The sequence below is a fragment of the Scleropages formosus genome, chromosome 8 (assembly GCF_900964775.1).
Source record: "Scleropages formosus chromosome 8, fSclFor1.1, whole genome shotgun sequence".
In the NCBI taxonomy this organism is placed as follows: domain Eukaryota; kingdom Metazoa; phylum Chordata; class Actinopteri; order Osteoglossiformes; family Osteoglossidae; genus Scleropages; species Scleropages formosus.
In genome coordinates this window covers 3178173-3206145 of record NC_041813.1, presented here as the reverse complement: position 1 = coordinate 3206145, position 27973 = coordinate 3178173, and the positions used below count along the sequence as shown (strand labels likewise).

General features: G+C 43.4%; 1 protein-coding gene across 2 annotated transcripts; it reads right to left on the bottom strand.

The window, feature by feature from the left end:
• Window positions 1-1206: 1206 nt before the first annotated feature.
• Window positions 1207-27973, bottom strand: smoc2 (SPARC related modular calcium binding 2). 2 transcript variants are annotated; one of them, XM_029254464.1, is made up of 13 exons: window positions 27335-27973; window positions 20502-20664; window positions 18114-18220; window positions 17628-17727; window positions 14593-14637; window positions 12348-12431; window positions 11417-11491; window positions 9034-9220; window positions 7692-7774; window positions 2677-2776; window positions 2243-2490; window positions 1914-1951; window positions 1207-1604 (listed from the first exon to the last, which is right to left on the bottom strand). In XM_029254464.1, exons 1-13 carry the CDS (start codon window positions 27410-27412, stop codon window positions 1581-1583), a joined length of 1332 nt encoding a protein of 443 aa, XP_029110297.1. In that variant the 5' UTR covers window positions 27413-27973; the 3' UTR covers window positions 1207-1580. The 2 variants fall into 2 exon arrangements, with proteins under 2 accessions (XP_029110297.1, XP_018621552.2); XM_018766036.2 differs by having other exon boundaries at window positions 12348-12398.

Sequence of the window (27973 nt, the reverse complement as noted above, 5' to 3'; positions counted from 1 at the left end):
ACTACAAAGGCCCTTTCGAAGCATTTTTGCGAGCTAAGATAATTCAGCTTCAGATTAAAGAACAAGCAAAATCATTATCAAGGTATGAAATATAGAATATCATCTCAAACCTTTAAATCAGCAATGATCAGGCTTTGTCTTTTTTTTGCTAATACATTATTCACACTTTCACCACATGGAGTACAACCTCAGCACCAAAAATTCTTTTGTGTTAGATGTGTATAATGAAGTAGTTAACAAATAATATCGCATGGTGGTTAGTGCTATTGCCTTTGGGCCCCAAGGTTGTGGGTTTGCTCCCCCCTCTAGCTACAGTATCCTTGAGCAAGGTACTTACCCTTAATTGCTTCAGTAAAAAAAAATTACGCAGTTGGATAAATAACTGTAAGTTGCTTTGGACAAAAGCATCAGCTAACTGTAAATACGGTGGGAGCCTTTAAATGGTCCCTGCATAAACTGGTTTTCTATCTTTGTCAATCATAATCTCTTTGAACATGAATAATGAAGGCTACAGGTCCAAAAAAAACTACGGTATGAAACCTCAAACCCCCGACTCCGGATAGGGAGACCCAGGGAAAAGTGGGAGCCTCCACACTAGACAGATGCTAACTCCCCCGGGGACACACACAAACCTTACCTCATTGCCCAGGACAGCCCCTCCGGATCTGTACACATGTCCTCAAACCGGCATTCTGCCTTGCGGATCCGACCCTGGGGAAGTCTGGTAGTTGTCTGGTCTAAACCCCCCAGTCCACCCCCAAGGATCCACAACGACACACCAGCTTAGGCCATATATCTGTCTTTGGTCTTCCCGGGGAAAACAGTGTGTAGCACTTAGAGAAAATTTGTACTGCAACTGTTTTTCAGTTTTTGTCATAAATATAGCTGGGAGCACTTGGCAACCTATCTGAAACCAGATGGTGATATATAACCTTTGCAGTGTATAAGAAACACATCACACTGCAAAATGTTTAAAAAGAAGAAAAAGCGATTAATAGGAAAACTAAAGCTACACAAATCAATTGTTGGCACTTGGGATAAACAGATTGAAAAAACACTGGAAACGTAAAAAAAAAAGTTATTTATTTCTAATTATATGAATCCATTTTAAGAACAAATTATTTTTGTAAAAAATGTTTAATGCATTTAGAAACTACTATACAGAGCTTTGACAAGTTACTAGTTCAATACATACAAGGTGAGAGTTCTAACGTATTGCTTCAGCCATTTAAACTATTCATATGTCAGCTATGAAATAGCAACAATAAACGACAAGAGCTGTAAAGTGAAATACAGCACAAATACATGAAAACTTTTACAACTCAGAAATGTTTACCTTTAGACACAAAGGACACATACATTGTATGTGTTAAATTATTTCTTTAAAGACATAAAAGCTAACTACGTCATTCACAGATTCAGCAGTCTGTTTAAATACCTCATTTCTACAAAGTGAATTTACATTACATAAAGTACAAAGTGCAAATACTATGGTTTTGTTGGCTGTTTGGACCCTCTGGTTGGGAGTGGGACTGGAGTGGTGGCAGGGTGGCTTCTCTATTTCCAGCAAGCAGACCCCCTTAGCCTTGCTTCTTTGTTGGGTTCTGGAACAGAAAGAAAAGGATCAAAACCACATCTCTGTTTTACATCATATCCACATGGCCAGCTCCGGATTCCAGGGTATTAATGTCAGCCGATTAATACTCTGAGAAAAATGAAATGACTGTGGGAATACGGGGATGATATATTGTAGTCTTACAATGTATTTGCAGCAAGATGTTGTGTTTTCACTGTATAACAATTCAGAGAGTGGCAGATCAATGACACTCATCATAATAATAAAAACATTATTTTCTACATATAATTTAGAGATGCTTATCTTTCACGTGCATGGACTGAAAAACACCTCTCACCTGCTTATTAGAAGTTGTACCTTCACTTGTTTTTGTCCCTAAAAAATGAAAGTTTTATGAAGCCATCAATAAAAGAGCAAAAAAACTGAAGCACTGTTACAGTATAAAGAGTCTGTGCATAACGAAACGAAATCAAATAATACAGAAAACTTATATATGTGCGTGTATATATATGTTCAATATTCTGAGCTTAACTGTTCTGTTTAAATGGACGTTAGACAGAACCATCGAGACCTGTTTCACGTAACAGTTTGGTACATTTGCTTTACGGTTGGTTCCGTTTATTTAGGAGCAGCTCTTTCTGAGGCTGTCTCTCTGCTGGCACTCACCTTCCTCCTTTGTGACACCCAAACAACCCATCAGCTCCTGGAGAGACAGGGCCTTGTCATTGTTGATGTCACAGTACTCCACAAACTTCTTCACACACTTCTTTGGCTTGGACTTCTTGCGCAGGAAGCGTTTGAAAGGCTTGATCTCTTTCTTGCCAATGTCTCCGCTGGAATTCTTGTCGAGCTGGTTGAAGTACCAGTGCACAACCCTCTCTTCCAGGGTGTGGCTGGGATCGGGCTCCAGCATCCTGCCAGTCATCGCATCAATTGAAAGGGTGCATGCAACTTCCCCGTTATCCACACAGCCATTTCCAGGTACGACTTATCCAGTTAAAGTGGTTGTACACTTAATGCAGTTAACATACAGTATGTGTAACATTTATTGTCATGGAAACTAGCCTGAGACCTCTTCACAGGTCAGGTGTACATATTACCTGGCTGCAGATGCAGGATCGGTAACAGCATGCACCATGTCAGTTGACAGGGCATCCAGAACGCTTGTGAGGAACTCTGTTTTCTTTGGTCCAGGACATCCTGGAAAAGAACAATTAAGGAACAATTTTTCATGGTGTAAAGGGTTTGGTCCAATGTGTATATGGCACGGATAGGTGGTTTCATACTAATTTGGAGCATTATGTTCATATTGATCTACAAACATGCCTACATATGTTATAGCAAGGAATGACACTTTCCTGACGCCCTGGATAGGTGGTCCAGTAAAGCAGGTGGAAGGAAGTAAAATAGCAGATGCTAATAGTTTTAAAATGAGTAACATGAACATGATGGAGTAGGAAATAAAACCGCACATATTCTGTCGCTCATTTAATTCCCTGTCATAAAGGAGAGGCTTCCACCATTCTGGAAAGCTGCAAAGACACAAGCCAAGCAACCAGGAGTCTCAGAACAATTTTCACTTTCTTGCACGTACGAGAGAATCGTAGTTGGGAGGAAGGTAGAGAGAAGGCCTTACAGCATCTGGGCTCTGCGATTGAGTGTGGGTTTGATCTCTGTTCCGTCTGTGTAGAGTTTGTATGTTTTCCCTGTATTTGTGTGGGTTACCTCTGGATGCTTTGGTTTTTATCCTACAACCCAAAGACAGGTTTCAGGCGAACTGTTACCTCTAAATTATCCACACTGAGACTGTGAGTGAATGTGTGTGGCGACCCCGCAATGGACTGGTGTCCTGTCTGGAGTGTACCCCTCCTAGTACCCTACGCTTCCAGGATAGCCTCCGGACCACTATGACCCTGGATTAGGGCAAACAGTTATTGATAGTGTCATTAAAATTTAATCTAAAGGTTGTGCTGTTTTTTTTTTTTTTATTTTGGACCACCATGCCATTTACCATGACATGTCACCAGAGTGAATCTCAGCAAGTCACTTTCCCTTTTTAAATAAAAAAATGCAGTAACGCAGATATAAAGGAATAAACAGAAGAAATTTATACCGCTATGGATTCCTCAACTCGACCTGTGCAGTGCATTCCCACGACAGACACTAACCCCGATGAAATGTCGAGGAAAACCTCTCTTCCATTTCAGTAGGAAGAAAGTCAATAGGAATAGCTCTAATGACTGTAATTGGGCTTTATGTCATATAATTTTGAGAGTGATTGTAAAATGTAAGGTTATGCTGAAACTGCTGAAGGCTATGGAACATAATGATGTAGAGGTGAAGACACACGGTTATTCTCTGCCAGCATGTTATGCTTGTGAACAAGAATTTCTCCAAAGGCTTGTGTTTCTCTTTATGGCTCCCTGAGGCCTGAGGGGCAAGATTCTCCAGTACTACAGATAATAGCATGGTTTGGCCTCTCCTCAGTTCAAACAGGTGGTCTCGAGTAAACACCTGCTCTCGATCCGCCTCTTTTCCGACTGGTTATAAAACTCCCGTTCAGCCTCGTCACCATGTCACCTCGTCACTCTCACGATTTTTTGTTTTTATTATACTGCTATGTTGCACTGCATTCACTTTCTGCATGTATTCACATAAGTTTTGGCAGGCTCTACAGTTGGTCAACACTCACTTAAATATCCTATGAGTTATTGACACATATAGATGCAAAGGGGCACCAGTTACAGACATTTTTAAAACTCTGTGTAGACGCTTTCATAGCTTCAACACATCGTTCTTGGAAGAAGGCATGTGACAATGCCTAGCAGGTCTTTATGATTATGGCATTACATCTTTGAGCTTTGCACTCATTCAGCTTGGAGAACTTCAACATGCAAGCTCCAAGTTCAGTAACAGTTCTCAGCCCCAACTTCATTTGCAAGCAATTTGTAGTAACTTTCTTTGAGTATTTGTCTGTCAGTCTACATCAGCCACCAAGTTTTAAGCTGAAGTGTTCTCTGAAAATGCACTGAAAGGCTTTCACTTGAAGCACAGGAAAACTTCCTGAATTGCCTTCAGAAAGAAGTTATATATAGTGAGTGTTTACTCAACAGCTGCAGATTATTATTTTGTAATGCCTGACACAAATGTCAAGTAAAGGATTAAAATCTGATTCCAATTGCCACTTGCGAAGTTGTTGTTGTTTTTCTTTTAACAGGGCAGCATTTGTGTTGTCAAACAGACTGCCTTGTTTTGTGGACACCTTGCTCCATGTGTGACATGTTTGATACTTGCATGCATTCCCAGCCTGCGCAAGCAGGTTATGGAGATCCAAGATTGTCCTCTGACAGCTGAGGTTTGTGTGGAGCCCAGCTCAACACACTCTGGAGGGAGGTCTGTCAGCACCCGCTGCTCCAGCTGCCAGTAACAGCCCCTATTAACCCCTCCCCCTTCTGCCACCATGCTCCTCTCCGTAATATACATGCCAAACAGCCCATCCCCCCCACACGGCACCCATGCTCTTCCCATAAACATTTCAGCGCCAGCACTTCAGCTGCGACTGCACGGCTGCGTTGTGAGGGAAACGCGAACAATTAACTGCAAACATACATAGTAACGGCTTGAAAGAATCTGTGATGCAATTTCACGAGAACATTTTTGAAAATCTTTCTATGTTCTTTTGCCAGTCAACATGTGCATGTACTTCGAGCTCAGCCAAAAGAGATGCTCTGTGCAAGTGTGTGTGTCCAACTGCATGCATGCATACACGTGCATAAATGTGGTACGATTCCTACGTGGGCCAAGATTCCACTCTGAGCAGGAGTGTGTGCTGTGAACTGATACAACATAAATTCAACATGCATAGGGGTTTTACATCACCGATCTTTACAATGTGTGACAACTGGGCGACTCGGTGCAGTGATGTCAGCCTGTCAGCATTTGCATACTCCAAATTCACTTAGTTTGAAAGGAAAGCAGATAAAAAAACAAGTGCACTGCTCAGCAAGGTACTTAACCCAAATTCTTCAGTTAAAATGTCCAGCTGTCTATATGACAGAACTGTAAGCTATGCAGAGTCACTTTGGAAAACTAACCACAAAGTAATAAAATAATGTAAGAAAGCCAGTAAAAGTAGCTTCAGGCCACTTTATAGCCAATACTTGACATGGAAGGAGCTATCAAGTGGTACATCTGCACTGATCAAGTCAGCTAAGCATGCGACACACTCCACCCTGTCATGAGAATAGTGTACGTTTCAGAAAGATGACCTTCTGTAGGAAAAGACTACCGATCTTGCACGGTTTCCAAAGAAAATGCTGCTTTGGCTATTCTTCAGTTTTTTTAAATGGTTCTTCAGTCTTCTGGATTACCTGAAGAAGTGCCCTGTTTCTCTTTCATCAGGCGGTTTACACGCTCTAGTGCTTCGCACACTCACTCCTGTAAACACGGGCCAAGCTGTTAATGGTGTGCTTTTTCCCTCCTCACTGCACGGGCCACGATGAAATAATATATTAGCGAGGGGCTCAAGAGGGTCTTTATGCTACGGCCACAAGTTTTACTCAAAGATACTTATTCTTGACACAGCCTCCCTAACTCACTAAGCCCCTCCAAAATGCAGAGTATGGGTTTGAGGGGTATTTAAATCTAGTATTTGTTCTCTGTCACATACACGGATAACACGGATGCATAAAAAAGCACATGCTCGCACCGGACACATACATCCACACTTGCACGTAGCATGCAAACAGGGCTCATAGTAAATGACCGGTTCTAATCTGGACCTGCTGTGGAGAAACCACCTGTGACTTTGCGAGTGTATGTGGAGTCAGTTACATAAACTCCAGGCGACGCTGGAACACAGGCTGCTCTGTTCGTTAGCACGTCTTGTGTCGGTTGAGTTATTAACATGTTTACCGACCATTAAAAAAATATGGCATAAGCTGGTGAACAGCTTGTGGCTCAGAGCTGTCGAATTGACTGCATCTCTTATGCTCTCTGTCTATCTCTCTCCCAGTGGATATGGGTGCTGGTTGTTCCCTTATTTATTTTTAATATTAAAAATGTGGTTAGCTTGATCTACAGGGAAAATAGTCCTGGCCTGCTCTCAGGCAGGGTGGCTGTGAGAAAACCCAGCTCATTTGAGAGTTTTCGGAGCCTTGGCAATAGCCGCATGTTATTCAACTTTGTCCGACTAAATCGACCAACAGGTTCCCAGATAGATCCCTGAGCAATCCTGCTGCTGAGACTCACATACACACGTGTGCAAACACATTCAGAAACATGCACGGTCTCACGAGCCCCGTCAATCACGGCCCTGCCTTGGTTGCCCTTACTTGCGCACCGCAGAGTTCGTCCTTTGGCAGCGCCCTCAGTGATGAGTGTTGCAATAACAAGACACAGATGCCCTCAATGGTACTGGCGTAGATCTCCAATCGACCGTGGCACACCTCCGAGATTTGCACCTCCATGCCTTGCAATTTTGCAGAATCATCATTCCCCCCCTTCTTTTTTGGGCATCCCTACTCGATTGACATCTTTTCCGCTTCTTCTCCTATTTTCTACCATAAAGTCTTCTCCGTCTCTCATTTCTTCTCAAAGCTTGCAGTTTTCCTACAGTGTCTCCTCTCTATCTCTGCTCTCTTCAGAGGTATGTGTGTGTCCTGGTGCGTGGGAAATGTCCACAGAGAACACTGGAGGCATCTTACTAATGATGTAAACAATGGCCTGCTTCACTGTTGAAGGCCACGACTACATTATCATCTCAGCCTTAGGTCACAACCCTGTAGTCGGGTGGGCGCCTCTTCCTAACCTTTTCTGTGGCTGTTGGCTGCGTGGGAGGAATTCTCCAAAACGCCTGTGTGGTTGTAGAAGCTGTTGGGAGTTCGTTACTGAGGGGTACCATGTTAGAAAGTGAGTCAAGCCCTGGAATTCTCTTATCCACCAAGGGCTGCAGTGAATAATGAGGTACACTAGAAAAGATACGTGTGGTCAATAATAATGACTAAAATTCTTCTTCACCATGCAGTAGGTGTCCTCCCTTAACTGTAACAAATACACCATTCCACCGCTCTCTACACATCTTCCAGCTGAGATTTTTTCACAAACACACACCTACCTTGAAGGTGCCTGCTTCTGTAATGGTCCTTTGGTTTGGTTGGATGTGCCCTTGCATTCCCGTCACATTTAGGCTGCTCGTATCTTCCCCACACAGATGTAAACATACACAGGCAACACATACTTTACAAAAACCAAAAATACCAGGCAATCTGTACAATATTACAAAGATGATCATAATTTTGTAATACAGTACATTAGTAAACATGATGCAAACCAAACACTGACAAGGAGTCACACTGATTAAAATTTCAACTGAGTTTTCTAAGGTTTAATATTTTAATTCTGCCATCATCTGGCCTGCTTTCAGCCAGGGTGACGGTGAGAAAATCCATCTTACATGAGCGTTTTCAGAGCCTTGGCCATAGCCAGGTGATTCAAGTCTGGGCTGGGAACAGAGTCTAATTTCCCCTGTAAGGAATAATAGGAAATGGGCTCCCATTCTCCGCCTTTTCATTTTCCATCTAATTTTTAGGAACAGATTAAGGGCAGATAGGGGGTGTTTGTGTGGGTTTCCTCCTGGAGCTCTGGTTTCCTCCCACAATCCAAAGACAAGTGTTTCAGATGGATTGCTAACACTGAAGTGTGAGTGAGTGAGTGCGTGTGGTAAAATGCTCTACTGTTATGCTGCTCGATAATTGTTGGTATCTTGATGTGGTACTTCTAGGATTGTAAGTCACCTTGGACAAAGGTGCCAGCTAAATATGAGTTAATAACAGTAATGACCTTTAATAGACCAGTGAGGTTAAAGAAGTTACTCAGACTTGGGGTTACGGTGCCAAAAGCATAATCAAATATTTCAACACGTACAGGCTGTACAACTAAAAGTAAATGCCACTGCATTCCAGCTGTTTTAATTAAAGTTATCTGTATAGGTGTTTATTTAGTCATCCCCAACTTATATTTAATTTATTTAAAATGCGTAAACATGTCTCCCACAAAAATCATTAATTTCAGTGTCTGTACTTCATTGCCTCGAATATTTTCGTCCATGCTCTCTAAAAGTTTTCCCTGCCAATGGTTTATTTTGGAAAAAATGCACTTGGCTCAAGAAAGCAGCTCCTTCATCTTCATGGTGTCTGTGTTCCCCATCAAAAATAGAAGTCTAATGACACCACATTGTCAATGCTTCAACACCACTGTAGTGACACTGCGGGGATACTTTATGTTATCTAGGCCATTCAGGCTACTGACCCATGAATGGCTGATGGTAAAGTACTGTCTCCACAGCATGTGTTTTAGGGAGAAGAGATAAACAGGAGCAGACAGTCTGTATGTGCTAACCCAGAGCAGGGAACTATGGAGGAGGGCACTGAGTCAAGGGTAGACAGTCATCTACTCACCGGGTGGAGGTGCCGGGGATGGGACGCCCCGTATCCACTAACACACACCAGCAGTAGCCAGTGGAAGGGTGGCACTGCACAGCCTTGTAGAGGCCTCCGCTAGCACAATCAGGGATGAACACCGCCTCATTCTTGTGCTGCCGGGCTTCCTCCTGTGCCGACTGCTGCTCCTGGTCGCAGGACGCAGCTGGGGGGTATGAGCAATGTTGAGAGAACAGTGAAAGTACAGCGCAGATTAATTAAAAACTAAAAGCTGCCAGTCACTCCCTGTGGCGTGACGTACTGCAATACTGCACATCCAGCACATATAAACACAGCACTGATTGCTACCCATAACAGAGGGATTTATTTGCACAAAATCAAATCTTGGAGTCGTGCCCAACCTGAGTTACATGTTTTGGACTCAGTAATCCTATGTTTTAATTTCTCTGGAGGACAGGGGGTCCATCAGTGCATTCTGTCTCCTTGCTAGCAAACAGCCTCCAAAGAAGAAGATGGGTGTTTTGAAACAGTGCCTGTCGATGCCTTTCCCCAGTGGAATGTTTATTGACATTAAGGAGCTAATGACGGCAGAGGGCCTGCTGTGGTGCACTTAAATAAATATTTAGCTCCCATGACGGCTCTGAGGGCTCATAAGGTACTGCTGGTCAGCTGTGCTTCTGCTGCCACCGCTCTGGCGGTCATCCATACTAATAGGTTCACAGCTTGACTAGACAGTGTCTAACATAGCCCCCTACAAGATACCCTGTTTGATATGGAGGTCAACTGGACACCAGATCTAGAGATGAGAAGCAGGGGGGTTGGTGAGTAAAGTCAGCAGTAACTGTAGAGCTACAAAAATAAGAAGCAAGTGATAGTAGAGATATCTGTGATCAAACTAAAGGTCTGTGCCGTAATTTAGATATTTTCTTGTGTCAAAGTTATCACATGAAGCAGGTGTCTGCACAAGACATATGACACATGACAATCTTAAACTGCTGTGTCTAGGAAGGCTGCCTGGGAATAAAGATAATGCTCAGCAAAAGAACTGGTAGGCCACACTGCTCCCCCAAAGAATGAATGAGCTGCGTCAAAAGGAACGAAGAGGTAATCAGCTTCTCTGGATAACGGGAACCTTCACCACATTCCCACTCTTCAATTTCTCTATAATGTCCTCCAGACGTCAAAGGTTCCTCAGTTTTGAGGGATTTTCAATATTCCATTTATTTTCATTTAAGATCTAGTGCTACCCACACAAAAAAGGCCAAAAAATCTCTCCATCCCACACCACCCCCTTGCTTGTTTTATCTCCCTTAAAGCGAGATTCCTCGACAAAGTTCGTTTTTTAATAAAATCATCTGCACAACCAAAGAGCATGTGGGTAATCAAAACCATTGACTTCAGTGTTCGCGGTGTTTTTATTGGTCATAAATCAGCACAAATTCACAGGGGAGCGGTTCACGCGGGCAGGCACATATGCACATGTTGAAATGCATATACACACATCCTAAAGTCACTAAAACACGTGCCTGCGTGCACACACACACACACAAGTACGCACACTTGCACACATATAAGCAGTCTACAAAGGCTTGTCGTACTTGATGGCTTGCGTTAATCTTTTCCAAATGAGAGCAAATAAGAGGCCCATTGATCCTTGCAATGAGATCAATATGTGACCAAGAACGATAGATTGGCGTTATGTAAGGATGCTTTGTGTGCTGGAGATGGGGAGGGATACAGATCTTAGACATCCTTCCAGCATGACTCCACCCAGCTCAGTGCAATGAACCATAACTGTGTCTAAGTCATTTATTAGGCTGTTCTATTATGGAGATGGAGCCAGCTGCACTGAAAACTTTCACAGACCAGCTTGGCACAGCTAAGTATTACCTTCATCAAAGTATAGTCCTTCATTTCACAGCAAAGCAAGAGAGAGTAATTCCTCTCTACCAGGACCACTTAGCCGTCTAGCTTTCTTTTAATCTCAACACTTAATGGACAGTTAGGTTTATCATGCATTTTTTTAGTTATAAATCAATCACTACTAGAAACTAATTCTGTGCAACTGATAAAACTGTGGCTCTTGAATAGAGAATATTAAAACATTAATGCTGGGCTCTACAGTTCTACCAGTTTTCAACAGTTAAGCTTAAGTGAGCAGTATAATTTGTCATTATTAGTTTTCAGGTTTCATATAGCTGGAATACACCTGGAACGCCATCTCCTTCATTGTATTAATCTGTGATTTTTGGTGCTTTTTCATTTTTTGGCACACCAGGATGCTTTAAAAAAATACAGCAATTCCAGCTTGATTCTTGAAAGGTAATACCATTCATGACGAACACAAAGAAAGTGATGTGAGCCAAGTCATTCTCGTAACAATGGTTTTATAGAAACTCACCTTGCGTTCGGGTCCTGTTGTTCTGACGACTGCGGACCTGTTCAGTCCAGAGAGTGGGGTACTGAGAGATTATGTCTGAAAGAGAAAAAATCCCCCAACTTTTCATTACAATCTACATTAGTCTCTTAGAGCAACTTCCAGTTAATCCATTATGCCAGCATTTTGAGGAAGTGCTATTAAAACCAATAGCACTGTCCTCAGTTGAACACAGCCACAGCATTATGTGATCTTATAACTTAATGTACATGATGGATTGGACGAAATCTGCTCTGCTTGTGAAATATACCTGAACGAGCAGCTGAACTTGCAATACATTGTGCGCTGGTAAATAAAACAGCTGCCAAATAGCTCCATTGAGGCAGGATACAAATTGATTCGAAACACATCTTTGGACTGTGAGAAGAAACTGGAGCACCCTGAGGAAACCCATGCATACAGGAGGAGAACATGCACACAAACTGAGAAAGATTCAAACTCAGATTTGAACCCACCGTCCAAGAGCTCTGAGGTGAACAGATGATACAAAAAACAGCTGAACAGAAGCAACAGTAGTCAACTGAAGAGTAGCTTTGTTTGCACCAGGTATTATGTGGAAAATAACATGGTAGTAACACACTACTATGACAGGCTTGAGTTCACTGCCACTTGCTGTTGGAAACGTGCTCTACTGTAGCAGCTTCTTGTAATGATGCGAATAGGGGGTCGACCAGATGGGCACAGTGACGGTGGGTTGTGGGCCTCCAGGTTTTAATTAGAGATCTCTAACTCAGCACTGACGAGATGCTATTTAACTAGTGCAGTGATAGAGGGGCCTCTGCACACTCTCTCTGGGAGCGAAACAGTTTATATGGGAAGGGGCCAAAAATAAACAAACAGAGAGTGAATGCTAGGATGATGATGAGGAAGAAGACAAAGACAAAAATAGCCTCACCTTCCTCATCAGTTGGGGGTGGTGACTCCATCGCTATCCCTGTAGATTCATCTGCGTTGAGAATGGAAAAGATTTGCAAGGAAACTACAATTATGAGAGTAAGCTAGATTCGCCCACATCTCTTTATTAATTGATTTGCACATTGCCCGGCCAAAGAAGAACAGGAGGAATCGGAAGAACGAGAGGAAGAACAACAGGCATGTAGGAAGGAGAGAGAATTTTTTAAAGAGTAACAGAGGGGAGGAACAAGATGTTGGAAGTGATTGTGAATTAGGAAATAATGGCTGTAGCCTGAAAACATGAAAAAATAACTGTTAGTAACATATCTTGTGCATTATTGCTGTGATTGTTGTACAAATGTACGCAATCAATCCACCACAAAAGAAGCGATCCAGAATCCAAAGCCGCTATGATACACAATACAAATTATATACTGTTAAAAGGAAGTCGCAGCTCTGTTAAACACCAGGTACAGTATCTGGGGGAGAAAATGTAATGTCATGGAAGCCATTTAGTATATTTTACACATTTTCACAAGCTTTTCCAAACATCGACTGATGATACTGCTGATGTTAGAGTTTCAAGACGATTTGTTTAACATTGTACATGGAAAAGAAACATTGTTATATCCATAGTGAAAACTTATGAATAAATAGAAGGGTGGCACAGAAAATCTGCTTGGGATGCTGTGGACAGAAAAAGCACGTGATACTAAACAAACAAAGACTGCATGAGCAACCATTGCACACATGTTTGAGATGAAACAGCAAGGGAGAGGATTTGGTCTATACTGTTTGTTTTTTTGGGGGGAGGGGGATTGAGAAAGATGTCACAGTGGTTAAAGTAAAGCCCAAACCACAGTTGGCTAACCTCACAAGGGTCGCGTCCTGCTTGTTAGACCTGAGGGAGGGCAGTTCTGCTCTGAGGGGAATGAGGTGGTTTCTGGTTTCAATGCCAACTCATGACACGATTGCCTAAATGGAATGAAGTGTTGAGCAACCCAGAGGTTGAGTTCGGAATAGCCAGCTTTCCCCATAATTTTAGGCTCACACAGAATTAAAAAGTTGGATGAGACCCATTAAGAAAAAGAAGCTGGTTTATGACTTCAGAAATGATATTTAGAGTGTATAATGTACTTACAGCTAACATTGTTTTAACAATAGATAACCGAAGGTTAATTAGCGCAAAGTCCTGAGTGGTTTGTGAAGCCTGATGTTAAAATTGCTTAGAGTTATTAGACCATCTTTTTTGTTACAGTTTTGCTGTGGGCCATTTTTCTCAACGGAGGGTTCCCAAAAGCGGGGTGGGTGTTGACGGGCCTCCAGCTGAATTAAACTGTTGACACTGTTGCGGTTCTTTTCAAAACCAGCCAACCAGGATCCACAGTTTACAGCTCTTTGGTCAGTTTACTCAGTCGTTTAGGACGAACACACAAAGCCTTGCCATGACATCCAACTGGCATTTAAATGCTATCAAAACTGTTGATCACGAGATAATTTTTTGGCTCATCAGAAGCCCAAGTCGACTTGTGCCAAGCTGCTTTGATCACTTGGCCTAAACTATTCTCCCAAAGAAAAAAACAGAATAACTGAGGGGATGACAAAAAAAGTAGTGACTAAATTAAATATTTACTTCTTAAATTCAGAGCAACACTGCAGTTTACATCAATATAGTGTACAAAAGGAAAAAATAATGTTTTTATAAAGACAGGTGTTCTTTGGCTTGCAGCAGAGCTAAAAAAAGGAATCAGATACAAAGGAAAGGAGAAGGTCCACAGCAGTCATCTTCTGGATTCTAGGGAAAAAATATATGCACACATTATGCAATACCTTGAAATATCAAAGAAAGCAAATAATAATAATAATAATAATAATAAAACACACCAGAACAGGAGGAAGATGTTTTTGCATTTTGAAAATTATTAGTAGTTTCAAAGACTTCAAACAATCACTACTTGACTAGTTATTGTTATTCTTGGACACTTTCATCCAAAACTGAGTTTTTATTCCGTCTACCAGCAGTGTATTTACAGTAGCAGTTTAGATCAAGTACCTTACAGATGTGTAATTCGGCAAGGGATTTGGACTTGCAGAATTGAGGCCTTACTCTTTAGATCCCCCCTGCCAGCAATCACAACGGTGAGCTCAAAATTTCAGCAGAGAGGGAAAGACAGCAATAAAACCACTAGGAAAACTGATTCTTTGCCTGGTTAGCAAGAAAAATACAGCTTCTCATTTATATTTACCTGCTCTTTCCCGTTCCTTTGTGTTCACCTTTTCTTGTTTTGACCCTGAGAAAGAAAGGACAAAAATCATGGGCTGCATTAGGTTTTGCTTTCCAGATGAAACTTACACACCTCACACGTCTCTTATTTTTTGGGAAAGGATTTCTATTCTAAACCACAAAATATGTTCTAAACCATCTAAAGTCTTAAGAAGAACAAGACAAGAAGCAAGAGGTCTGTAAAGACAGGCTACCTTGAGCGGGGTGGCAGAGACTACTGGCACCTCATAATCTGGTTAAGTTTCATATTTCTGCAAAATGCCTATCAGTGGTCTAGTCATAACAGATATAGGTATGCTTTGCCCAAATATCAAAACCAATATCAAAATATTTTTAGTTTTTCAAATTTATTTTGCAAAAGCATAACTTATTGCAGGTCCTACACATAATCTGTCATCTGATACCCATTGCAGCATCAGCAGTTTACCTTTTGTTGCTGAATCTGCAAAAAACAGTCTGGTACTGCTTGAGGGTATTGTAATTTATTGTATTCTATTTGGTATTCCAACCTCAAGACTAATGTCTTGATTTTTTTCTTTGCATGAGCAAAGAACAAGAGTTTTTGATTCTGGCATGTGATTAATTTTAATTTTACTGTAAATATCTGGCAACCTTTTTTGTATTATATAGGTATATTCAATACCCAGATAGATTCTAAATAGATTATACATAAGAGAACATGGAAATCCAGTGAGGTCTCTATGGTCACATTTCATCCTGGAAAACATTTGCTTATAAAGTAATCCTTCAAGCTGCAGTTCTCAGAAAGCCAACACAATAAAACTATTTCTGGACCTTTTTCATTAACCATTGAGAAATTATGGAAATTGTTTGTATTTGTCACGCCCTCATCCGGTGGCCAATCAACGACACCTGCGGCCGCCCCGGGAAGCACCTCAACGCGGAACCTCCCACGAGAAACCGCAGCGCCCTTTTCCTACGCTTCCTGTTCGTATTTTCTGGCTCTGTTTCTTGGACTGTTTCTGGTTCACGAGTACTGTTACCTCCCCTGACCAACGTTTGCCCATCGCCCGACCTTTGCCTGAACTCAGACCCTCCTTAAATCCAGCCCTGCAAATATAATCTGAGAATCCACACTTGTGTCCGTCGCTCATTCCGGACCCCACCATGACAGTATTTTGCTAGAAGATTACGTTCTCCGAGTTGTCAAAATTTTCTTCAACCATTAAGGTGTCCTGTATGACAAAAGATTTTTTCAGAAAGGGTCTTCGGGTCTCAGTCAGCATATTCAGACACATTAAGTCACTTGCAGGAAGTTGCTCCTCCAAGAGTTGCTGGCTGTATGCAAAGTTGGGTTTGAACTATTCCCAGTCACTGCTTATGAAGTGAGATCATGCTCTCTATTAATATACCCTAAAGAGTGAATACTTGATTATCAGAGGCAGCGCTCCAGGAAAATGGAGCATTTCTGACATTTTTTTATATTGCTCAGTTATACAGAACCAAACTTGAACTGTTCAGACTGTGAACCTTGTGCAAGAGCACAAGAGTCCCTGGAATTTAGGATTAAGAGTCATATGCCATTGTTTAGTACCAAGGCAGAATATTTTAATCAACAAGGGAGTATAATTTAAGATAATATCAAGGACACATTAAAAAGGCATCCATAAGTAAAATGAAAAGAATGTTTTGGGTTGTTTCACACAATAAGAGTTCTTACACCACAGTCATTTGTCACCCGCGCTTGGCCAGCTGTCGTATTTTGATTTACTTAGAATCTTTTTTTTTGTGAATTTAAATTATTAAATTGTTTAAATACTCATAAATGTAATTTTATTTGAAAAATTAATTTGGCTTTATGGTTCGAAACTAGTTCAGTCTGTATAGTTTTCTCCCTGTGTGTGAGTCTGTTCTGGGTGCTCTTGTTTCCTCCCACACAATTCTAGTTAATTGGTGACTATAAATTGCCCTTGGTGTGTGTCTGTGAGAATGAGTGCCTGTGTGTGCGATTACCCTGGTGTCCCATCCAGGGTGCACCCTTCCTAACCTAGCAACCAGTGTTTCTGGGATGGGCTCCAGACCACTCCAACCCTAGCAAGGACAAGCGGTTAACAAACGTAAGTGAGTTAGAGTAATTTGGGCTTGTAAATATGAACTACAGTAAAATGCTTAGCATGGTGTATCAATTTACAAAAATTCGATTGAGCACAATTCTTGTTTGTATCACCATAACAGAAATTGAACTACCCACACACCGCATGGTGTTTAAAGTACAATGATTTCCCTAGTGCGCTTGTTCGGATCCAACAAACACTAAACAAACAGCACCAAGACACACACACGCTCATACACATGCAGGAAAACAGAACACACAAGGAGACACGGACACACGCACATACACGCTTATACACACGCACTTGTAGAAAACGTCCCCCCCCGTTTGTACAAACAAAACCAAGGGTCTCAGAGACTCTGGTAACCATGTTCGAAGACCACAAGAAGGCACAAAAGAGAAACAGAAGAAAGGGTCTAAATTGAATGCAGAACTGAGACTTTGTGATAATTGTAAGCTATGTGGAACTTGAAAAGTCTTTCCTGGGTACACAATGAGCAGGTCTGTGTGGGAGAGGAGCACCACACACACACACACAAACGCGTGCAAGCACGCATTCAAACACATACACTCGCCACACAAACAAACTGATTCACTGAGTTCTCGCCACGGCTCAGTTTCGCTGCGCGTTAATAGACCAGCAAAAGTGACAATAATTGGTGAAGACTACTGTCTTAAGATAAATGTCCTTCATATTAATACCACATGTTGTTTTTCTTTTATTTTAATGGATTTAGCACACAGTCCACCGTGACAATGTTTTACCTCTTCTTAGGCAACTGTGGAGCGCTGGCCCTCTGCACACACACAAAATAATCTTCAGTTTCGTATGAAATCTGATAGTTAATGTTGTACTTCTATGTTTTAAATGAGCTCCCATCAACCAATTTGACACTGCAGCAAACCGTTATGGTTCCTCATACCTTGGCACCGTGGCTTCTTATTGGCTACTGCTGATCCGCTAATGGGACGACCACTGGGTGTGACGCACCAGCAGTATCCCGTGTAGCTGTGGCACTGTACCTGTAAAAGGAAACAACAGCTATAGTAGCTGAAATTTCAGTAAACTCCCTGCAATAAGCTTCAAACATGGTGCTACAGCAGGGGGTTCTGAAAAAGCAGCTACCTGCTTGGCCCCACTCGCCATGGATCCAGTCTTTTTCTTTTCCTCCAATTCAAACAGCTTTTTCAGTCAACTTATAATTGTTGTATATTATTGCCAAAGCTTGCAATGGTGAAGCAATTGCTCCAGAAACCACATTTTGTGTGAAATATCAAAGGGGGAAAGAAATTACTTCAAGAACACTGTGCAGAATGACCACTCTTTGAGCCCAAGGCACTAAGGGGCTACAGTGTGTCGGAAAGCCATGGATTCCAGTTGTTCCCCCCGTCCCCCTTCTCTCTCTCACCTCATTGTATGTGCCATCTGGGTTGCAGACCGGCACAAACACTTGGGGGAAGAGCTTCTTAGCCTGTTGCTCCGTATACTTCTTCTCTGCTACGCACCTGGATGTATCTGAGAAGAAATGCCAAGATTGCACTCAAGACATTCTTGATGCATAAGCACTGACGCTGAACCTGAATTTAATGTAGCAGTTCGTGAGGAGTGTTTTATGAAGAGAAAGGGGAAAAGTGGAAGGGAGGGGGGATAATTCAAGATGTTTCGGATGTGGTGGATGCTCTGGTGTCTGGGAAGGAAACCAACATCCCGAACCCATTAAGACCGCTGCCGGGCTCACCAGGCCCACCAGCCCAAGCTCCGAGTGGTAAAGCCATTACGAGGCCGGAGGGTGGGGCAGCTCACACACTCCAGGGCCATGGAGTTCTAGCCCGTTTCCAAAAAGAGCTGATACACAGGAAAAAACAGCCTGAGAGGGGAAGAGATGGCTATTTCTCTCTTTTTTCTCTCTCTCTGTCCTGATCTGCTTCATTCTTCTTCTTCATTCTGCTCCAGCCCCTTCCTTCTCTCCACTGGAATGACTATCATACGCAAAACACTTGTAAAGCTAAATCAACACTGAAAATTGTTCAATTGATCCCTCCCTGTCAAGCAGGGATGAAACCAACACTCCCAGAGCTTATTAAATTTGCACAGCTGGCTGTTCACTTCTCAGTCCTGAACTTCTTCCTCCATCTGCTTTCCTTCTTCATCTTCTACTGAGATCTACTGTAGCATTTTGAAGAATCTGAGTGACTCAGGAGTTGCACTTATGGAGAATACTGTGGATGATGGTAATTTACCAACTCAAAAAAACGTCAAAGCAGCAACACCAAACTTTTCCGTCAAAGCCCCTGTTGTTTTAGAAAAACCAGGTAACTCCTCTGTGGCTGCAAGGCTCTGTCTGAACTAATGATCCCATAGGGCACTGTTTCTTTTTAAGCTGTCATGGGTGTGAAGCGAAGGCAGGAGGCATGAAGGAGCTAGGATGGGTTACAGAAACGGGGACTGGTAGGAGAGCTATAGTTAGCCTGGGTGGAAAAACGTCAACTGTCGTCTTGTTTCTGGGGGCCCTGACTAAGCAGTTGGAAAAACTGACAGGACAGTTGAATCATCCGCTCCTGTACTGCCACCACCCCATGTATGCAATGCCTTCCTTGCACTCCGCACAATCCCCTCCACTGTCTCTAACACACCAGTCTTGCCATGGTCCAGTGTATTTCTGTACCCGGTGAGACACAGAGCCACCCGTTTTTTTTTTTTTTTTTTTTTTTTTTACTGACACAATGCAACTTTGACTTCCCTCCACACTTTTGGGCCCCCCTGACTGGAAAACTCCATTCTCTCCAATGCATCCAGATGTTTGGGGGCCACCACTGTTGCCATGGTGCTAAGAGAAGGCATGAAATGTGAAAATTCACCACCATCTGAAGGGTTATTCCCCCTTGAACATTGCTCCTTTTCTGTGATCTAGTATTCATGGACGGAAGAATAAGGCTTTGTGCACAGTGCTGGGTGATGAAGAGGAGGAATGGAGCTTAAGGCTGTGCCGGCAATATAGGAGGGAATCTGTGAGTGGTGAGATCCCGTTAGAGTTCTCCCATAGCCAGAATAATTTCTCTCATAGCCCTTTCCTTCAGCCATGAAGACCAACAATCTGCCAAATTGCTAAGCCTCATGAGACACTGAGCATCAGCGTGTCTTTCAAAGGATTTATTTTTATCATTTTGATTCCAAGAAATCATTTGAGCAAAACACTGAGTCACAGTGTTGTTGTTCTAAGAATATTTGGTGAATTCTCCCACCTTCGGCCACAAATGTAATAAACACGTAAGCATGTGTGTTACACCTTTACCACAAGTCAGTGTTCCCACAAGGACCCGGAATGTGTCCCTTCCCTTTTAGCAGGATTATAAAGGCAACATGTGAAAGATCGTGGAAAGTACTCCTTAGCGGATGAAAATATCAAGGTTGTAAAACTGTATTTAATGTGTCAAAGCTCTATGCAACAGTGTTCCTCATACTTCCTTTATGATATTACAATTTTTTTTTTTGTCTTCCTGGTTTGCTTTAATCAGAATAACTGGATGTCACTCCTGTTTTACAAGTGTCTGCCAACAGTCTTAACAAAACAATCTCACTGCATATAGTGATTGTGAAACAGTCATCTGGGTGTTAAATATTAGTTTTTTGGCATTCTTTACACTTTCTTGAATCAGTTGAGGGGCCAAGTGGGGGGCGGACCCAGACCCGGGTCTCTTGATCAATTGTCTGCGGCCCTTTGAATCACAATTAAAATGTCAATTATCCCAAAATGAATTTGACCCCAGCCCCACTGAAGCGCGACTGGTGACCTGACCTTTGCATGGTCCCCGGATGACCTCCAGCTGGGGGTCGCGGCACTTGGCACGGAGGAACTCGCAGCGGGACATAAACGTGCGTCCATCTGAAGCACAGAGGGGCTTCCGAGCTGCACCAGTGCAATCCATGTTGCACTCCCTATCCTGGTCCACGCGTAGAAACTGCAGCCAAGGATAAAGGATGGAATGGGAGAAGAACACATTAATGTAACATGAGGAAAGAGTGTTGAAGTGTTGACAGGAAAACCTACTCAACATCCACAGCTGTTGTGTCCCATGCAGCCATCTGTGGAGTGCCTGTGTCGGCCATTTGTGGGGCATCTGTGGAGTGTGTTTGGCTTTTGTGGGAATTCAGTGGATCTGGAGAGGCCTTGTCAAATGTTACAAATAAAACAAATTTCCAGCTATAATGGATACACAATGACAAATCAAATCCGTTTCAGAATAACAGCTAAGCAGGCCCTTCCAATTGTCCAGTATTTACGTGTTCTTCAAATTTTCCAGACATTTCAATCTACGTACTACGTATAAACAAACACACACACACACACACACACACACACACACACTTTCAGAACCGCTTGTCCCATACGGGGTCACGGGGGAACCGGAGCCTACCCGGCAACACAGGGCGTAAGGCCGGAGGGGGAGGGGACACACCCAGGACGGGACGCCAGTCCGTCACAAGGCACCCCAAGCGGGACTCGAACCCCAGACCCACCGGACAGCAGGACCGTGGTCCAACCCACAGCGCCACCGCGCCCCGTATAAACAAACATTTTTACAAAATAAACACACATATAAATAAGTGAAGTCAAAGACTACAAACAATTTCCCCCAAAAATGCCCCCACAAAGTTATCAAAATATGGATAAAGATGCACAGTTTGACGGACACAAACTAATAAGTTGCCGAACAAGCGGATGTTCAGATGCACTCACAAGCAAGTACCCAAACACATATGTTATTATTAGACAGCTACAGTATACATAGACATAGAGACTAGTTACCACAAGCCACAATAGGCCGCTCCGTCCTGCTCGCTGCTTTGTCTTCCATTGAGGCTCTCTGTGGGGTGGTTGAGCTAACACCTGCACAGGTATTCATCCCACCCTCACCTTGTTGCACTCCTAAGCATGTTTGATTAAGAATGAAAGAGAAACAGGGCTGCAGACCCCCCAGGGCTCAATGTAGCCATTGTGGTCCCCGCCTCTGGCAGAGCTGGCTTCTTCCACCGCAGTTTCATGACAAGCGGGGAACAGGCTACGGCAGCAATTGCTGAGTGAAAGGACAGTGAATCACCATCAGTAAAGAACGCTAAGTAAATGCAGTCTGCCTGGTGCTGCCTGAACACTGTGGCTCTAAAGCACTGCTGTGACCCATAGCGTGTAATGCCAGCCCCGCGAGACTGCTATGGGAAAGCAAGACGGGACATGAAATATGAATTTTTGGTGATTTTTACATAACGCATCTTGGTGCAATGTAAATTTAATTGAGCTCCCAAAACCACCAAGTCTGTAAGATTGTAAAAGCCTCTTGTTAAGGCCTAAAAAAACAAAGTTCTGCTGGTTTTTGGCTGACATCTGTTTGCTGGGCCGTACCAACGGCATGCATGCACAGACACACAGACACAGACAAACACACACAAGCACTCAGACTTCAGGCATTTGTCATCTGACAAGACCTGCAATGCTTAAGAATTGCCCTTTTCTTAAGAATCACCTGTGCTGAGTAAATCATGCTTGGGGCACTTGTCCCCAGAAGATGAACTTTGGGTCACCCAACTTCACGCCAGGGGGTTTGGGCTTGACTGCAGCAAATTAGTTCTTCCGGACAGTTCTTAGAAATTGACAGGGTTCAGTCCAATAACAACTACAAGGCAACAGAAAAGCAAAGAGGGGGGCCTGCCCCGTGCACCTGGACAAGAGCTGCAAGATCGCAGCGATGCCCTCGGCCAAGATGAGACAACCTTCCTTGTCATCTTTCATCGTATATCTTTGAAAGGGAATAAGGGGGACTAGTTTGAACACATCGGAAGAGAGGAAGAGGGGCTGGAGGGAAAGTGTTTGTATTGGATGAATGACCGTTTTTATTGCGTATTTTTTTCCTTGCCTTTCAAACTGATCCCTTGTTCAGAAACTTGGAGAAGAGAAGGCAAGTAAGGAAAATATCTCCAAGAATTCCTTGCAGTTTGACACGTCTCCAGCTCTGTCTTTTTCCCATCACAATGTATTTGACTTGCACCCATTTTTGAACATCTCCTATTAAGACATGTACACTAACACATTGAGACACACAAGATATCCAGGTTCTCTGCTTTGCTCTCAGCTTTGTTGGGTCTGACTGACAGTCTGACACACTGATAATTGGGGGCCACTTATTCTCCGTCAGCAAATTGCTCTCCACTTCCACCCGCCTCCAGGCCCCATACTTCCCACAGCAACAGCAACGTCCCCAGTCTGGGGTTCTCCCTGCAGCTGTGACCTTCCTGCACTCATGCCCCCTTCCTTTCACAGATCCCACTGGATTGAGAGCCAGGGCGTGAAAGAGCTGTCACCAGCATCTCCCACAGAGGCTGTGGTGAACTCAGCCAAAATCTGCTCCGATAATGATCTGTATGTCCAGAAACCCACTGCATCACAGTCTTTCTCCAGAGGATGCGGAAGGGAGAGGACTGCACAGTGAGATGGGGAAGAGAGAACAATCAAAGAGTGCAGGACAAGACAGTGAAGCAGAATTGAAAAAATATTAATTTATATGAGCATAAATGCATGGAAAATTTAAAAAAAAAGAAAATGTGGGAAATGATCAAGAAGACAAATGAAAAGTAAATCCACTGGTGATGTGTTATATGTGCTCCTAAGCATGGTGCTATATGACATTGGAGAAATTAGCTTACTGTCATACCCTTGATATCTTATTTTAACCCATCACTGAAGTGCCAAATTCGCTCCTATGATGGAGAGGGGTTGAAGCTCTGCCACCAGTACAGGGGCCTTGGAATGATGAACCCAGGGGAATAAAGAAGCGCCATGTACTGCAGTTCAGGGCTACCCTTCATGTACAACATCCAAGAAGCTGCCCGTGTATGGTGTCCTCTCAAATAAAGTGACAGCAAAGATAAGTTTTACTACATACAAAAAAGAGGAGAGAATAAATCACAGATTTTTAAAAAAAAAAAAAAAAAAACTTAACAGCATGCAAATCAAATCCCATTACAGCAGCTCAGATCCCTGGCATTGTGGGTTGTGAATGGCCCCTTCAGGAGGCACAGCCTCATCCAGGGGCACATTGTGGTGATACTGAGGATGGCCAAGCAGAGCGGGCAACCCCCGAGGCCTGCAGGAGGCCCCTCATGCCGCGGCCTGAAGGGTCAATGGAGGCCCCGGCTGAGCGCTGCCACAGACGTGCTAAATCGTCTCTGCAGGAGTTTCCTGTGCCGGCACTGGGATTCGCTTGGATTCATTAGCCTCCAACGTGGTGGAAAGGGAAGAAAGTGACAGGTTTTAACCAGCCTATTAACTCAATCAAAAGGAAAGGCGTTTAATTGCTGTGAAAGATGTAAAAGGGGAGAAAAAGTTGCTGTGAAAGGCCACTGGCAGTCATGAGAAAGAAGAGAGACAGAGAAAAAAAAAAACTTTTTTCTTCTCCTGCAGGTGCACAGTTTAATGTCTGGGAATCTTGTATGATGCTGCAGTGTGTTTCTTTCAGAGAGAATGAGTTTTTTTCTTTCTCTTTAATCTGTATTCCAGATGTTAACCATTGACTTGCCTTGCAAGAGAACAAAAAAAATTGTTAAAAAAGCCTGACCCTTATATTCTTGTGCTGGTTTAGTGTTTTTGTCTTACTGTCGACTTCATAAGCGCTCTTCATTTCAGCTTCTCGGCCTCGCGTTCCTATGTCCATATTTTTCTGGTCCCTTTCGTGGTCTTGTACATCTGTCTTTTCTACAGCTCCATTACACTGTCTCACTGTCCAATTTATGGTCCTTTTTATCTGATCCATCTGCAACTCCATCAAACTGTCTCACAGCACAATTTATGGATCCACACATCTGTCCCATCTACTATTGCATCAAACAGTGTCATGGTCCAATTTATAGTCCTTGTTATTTGTATTATCAGTAGGTCCATCAAATTGTCTAATGGCCCAATTTCAGGTCATGTCTCGCCATAACACTGGCAGCTTTGCTGTCTCACCGTGCCATTTGTCGCCCAACGTTCCTGCCTTACTGTCCGTTTTAAGAACTGCGTCTCACCATCCGCAAACAAATCTGACTGTCTCGCTTAGCTTGTCTTAGCTGTCTCGCTTGTGTGTCCCATCCACGTTCCTCTAGGAGTGCCCAATTGTCTGATTCTCCGCCTTCTCCGATGGCCTCACAGTGCCATTCACTATGCTGTGAAATGAAACGAGGGGCATCGCTAACTGTAGCAACAAGAAGCAGGGGTGGTGACATCTGTGAAAGGAGGGGAAGGGGGCTCCACAAAAGAGCATGAATAGAAAATGAAATATGAAAATAAAAACTGACACCCAACCATAAGACAAGATGTCCGGTTTTAAACAAATGAATTCAAATTCAGCAGAAGCTAGAACAATAGTGTTGGCCCTCTGTTGCTGTAAAATTGAAAGAGACTCACTGAGAAGAACCTAACCCTGTCTTCTAGATCGCGCCTCCCCCGGAGTTCCAGTACAACTAGGCCAGTATGTGTCTCAGTCACCTAAAAGAGAAATAAGAACTGAAGGCTTCTCTGGAAGATGGATCACTGAAAGAAGGCAGATTAACTGACAAGCAGTTGGAATGAACTGATGCGTCACCGCCAACACCATCTAAAGAGATTGTATGCCAAGAGACAGACATTGACTGCTGTGTGATGGAAAGTAGACGTGTTCCTGCACAATGCCACTTTCCTTCACACATTCCAAAGCTCTTTCTGCAAACACATGGCACCGAACTGACCTCTGACTTCCCATGTTAACAGCCCACAACCGTTTGTTCCCTCATGGAAATTGTGGCATTTTAACGTTACTCATAAATACGGCTGACAGGGGCAGTGGATGTCACGGCGACCATTAAACCAGAGGGCAGGGGCAAAACACTGCACATTCCACAGCACCCCCCATTCACCATCCGTGACCTTCTTCCTCCTCTCCCATCTTCCAGCGTATGCTGTTGCCCATTCTACTTCAGAATACAGCTCTGGGTTTGGAGGCTCTATCAGCCAGGTGGTGTTCCATCCAGTCTCCGTCCAGCTGTGCACAAAGGAGCAGAAAAGTTTAGGAGCGGATCATTCACCTGGATGCAAGGACCAGGTTTCCATCATTCTTCTCATTCATAGCTCACTGTATCCATGGCCAAAGGGAACGCCTACAGCCACTGGTTTCAGCACCCTTGTTTCCCACCTGACAATCTAGGACACAGGGATAAATTCTGCTTTAAGGCTGTTATGGCCTTGAAGACTTGACTCAGTACCATTTGGAGAGGTCCAATGCATGACACACAGAGAAACGATCGGTCCAAGACGTTACACACAGAGGGATTCGTTCAGACCACGCGCAGTACATCGAGACATCAAAACACATCAGATGTAGAAGATCCAGATTCAGTACTGTCAACACCCTCACTGATTTCATCTGTGTGGAGAAAGCCATAAAAATATTTCAGTGTTTTTTTGTTTTTCTTCATTTACAAGTGATGACAGACAAATCCTGCATGACTGGTGACAGGAGATCTGTCACAGACTTTAGCCTGTTAACGGAATTTCTCATTCAAGCTCCTGAAAATTTTCAGTGGGACTGTAGCACAAAGTGCAACTCACAATCATGGCAGTGAACTCTCCAGCACACAGCTTTTCAATATTGCAGCATTTTGTACATTTAGAGCACTCGAGTGTCAGGCCACACCTGGGGAACCCAGACTTTGAACCCATCAACTTTAGGAGACCAACAATGGGAGCATCTCAATTTTTCTCTCTGAGACACACACAGGGTGAAAACTCACAAGATCTCAACATCTCATTTCTATTCGATCTGAAATTGGCACCCTTGCCTGGTCCACCTCAGCGTCAGCCTTTTTTTCAGTTTCATTATTTCCCTTTCTGTTGTCTTCCTTAACATTAAAATCATACTATAAATTAAACACCACCAAAGAGCAAGTTAATAATTGCACTGCAGATGTTTTATAAATACCATAAACATTAAAGCATTAATTACGGTCAAATTGCTATTATTATTATTATTATTATTATTAGTAGTAGTAGTAGTAGTAGTAACAGTAGTTGCAGTAGTAATAGTAGTGGTGCTGGTGGTGGTGTTGGTAACATTATTATTATTATTACTTGCAAACATCGTGTAGACAACTGTTCTTCTTTATAGTACCTCTGAGACAGCAAATGAATTTTCAAGGCGCTGCATTTGGGGAAGAAAAATTACTCCTTCTCACAAAAATTTTGGAAAAGTGCTCGGAATGCTTCTGGAAGTTCAATCTAAACCCACAGCTTCCACTGTCAGCGCTTGAACCCGTGTGCTCTTTGTTAAGAGACACTGAGCAAACTGCACGTTTAATTCATTCGCACGGGGAAAGGGTCCCTGTAGGCGCCTTAGGTGCAGAATCCCCTGAAATCCTCTGCAAATGAATGTTCACTACAGGCCAAAAGATTATTTGGAGCCACCTAGATATGTCAGTAATAACTTTTCAATCTGTCCATAATAATACACATACACGCACACACACACACACTTATCACACTTTTAATTCGGAGAGGTGGCTCCAGGCGCCTGTCCCCTTCACGTGCAGCTGTCAGCGACGGGCGCGAGGCGAGGCGCGCGGTCTCACCGTGAGCGCGGAGAACTTCTGCGCGCGTCCCGCGCACAGGACGCACAGCAGGACGAGCAGACACGGCGGCGCGCGCATCCCGCTGCTCCTCTCGCGCTGGCTGCTGGCTGCTGCGCTGCGCTTGACGCGGGTCCGCGCGCGGCTTCCGTGGGCTTCGTTGCGCTTCGCGGGCTCCTTCGACACCGGGGTCCGCTCTGGCGCTCTCCCTGGACAGTTTATTTATTTATGTATTTAGTTATTTATCTTTCTGGGGGCGTTCAGTGTCGCTGGTAAGTAAGTATATAACTTGTTTTCCTCTAGCGAACACACACAGGTAACAGGTATTATTATTGGCCGCTTCTCTCCTCAGCCCTTCCTTCGGTCGCCCTGTGTGTTATATCGACATTGACGCGTGGACGAGCGACGAGCCTGTCCTTATTCTCCTGAGCGCTGAGCGTGTCCCTCTCTGTGTCTCTTTTCTCCTCCGTCTTCTTTTTCTACACACCCCCTCCCTCCCTGCCTCCCTGCCTCCCTCCGCTCTCTTATCGGATGCAGGCTGTGTCCCCTAGCTAGGTGGCATCTGACGGGATCTTTCAGCTGCTGCTGGTAGCTCACGTAAACACCGAGGGAATCCCTGGTTTATAACCCTTTAAGAGAGAG

Bases quoted from the DNA above. Each gene is read 5' to 3' on its own strand.
- smoc2 (XM_029254464.1), bottom strand. From the start codon at position 27,412: ATGCGCGCGCCGCCGTGTCTGCTCGTCCTGCTGTGCGTCCTGTGCGCG. The intron at 17,728-18,113 runs GTGAGAGAGAGA...TTCCTTTTACAG, and splicing joins CAGATGGCACATACAATGAG to GTACAGTGCCACAGCTACAC. The intron at 12,432-14,592 runs GTAAATATAAAT...TCATAATTGTAG, and splicing joins AAAGGAACGGGAAAGAGCAG to TTTCCTTGCAAATCTTTTCC.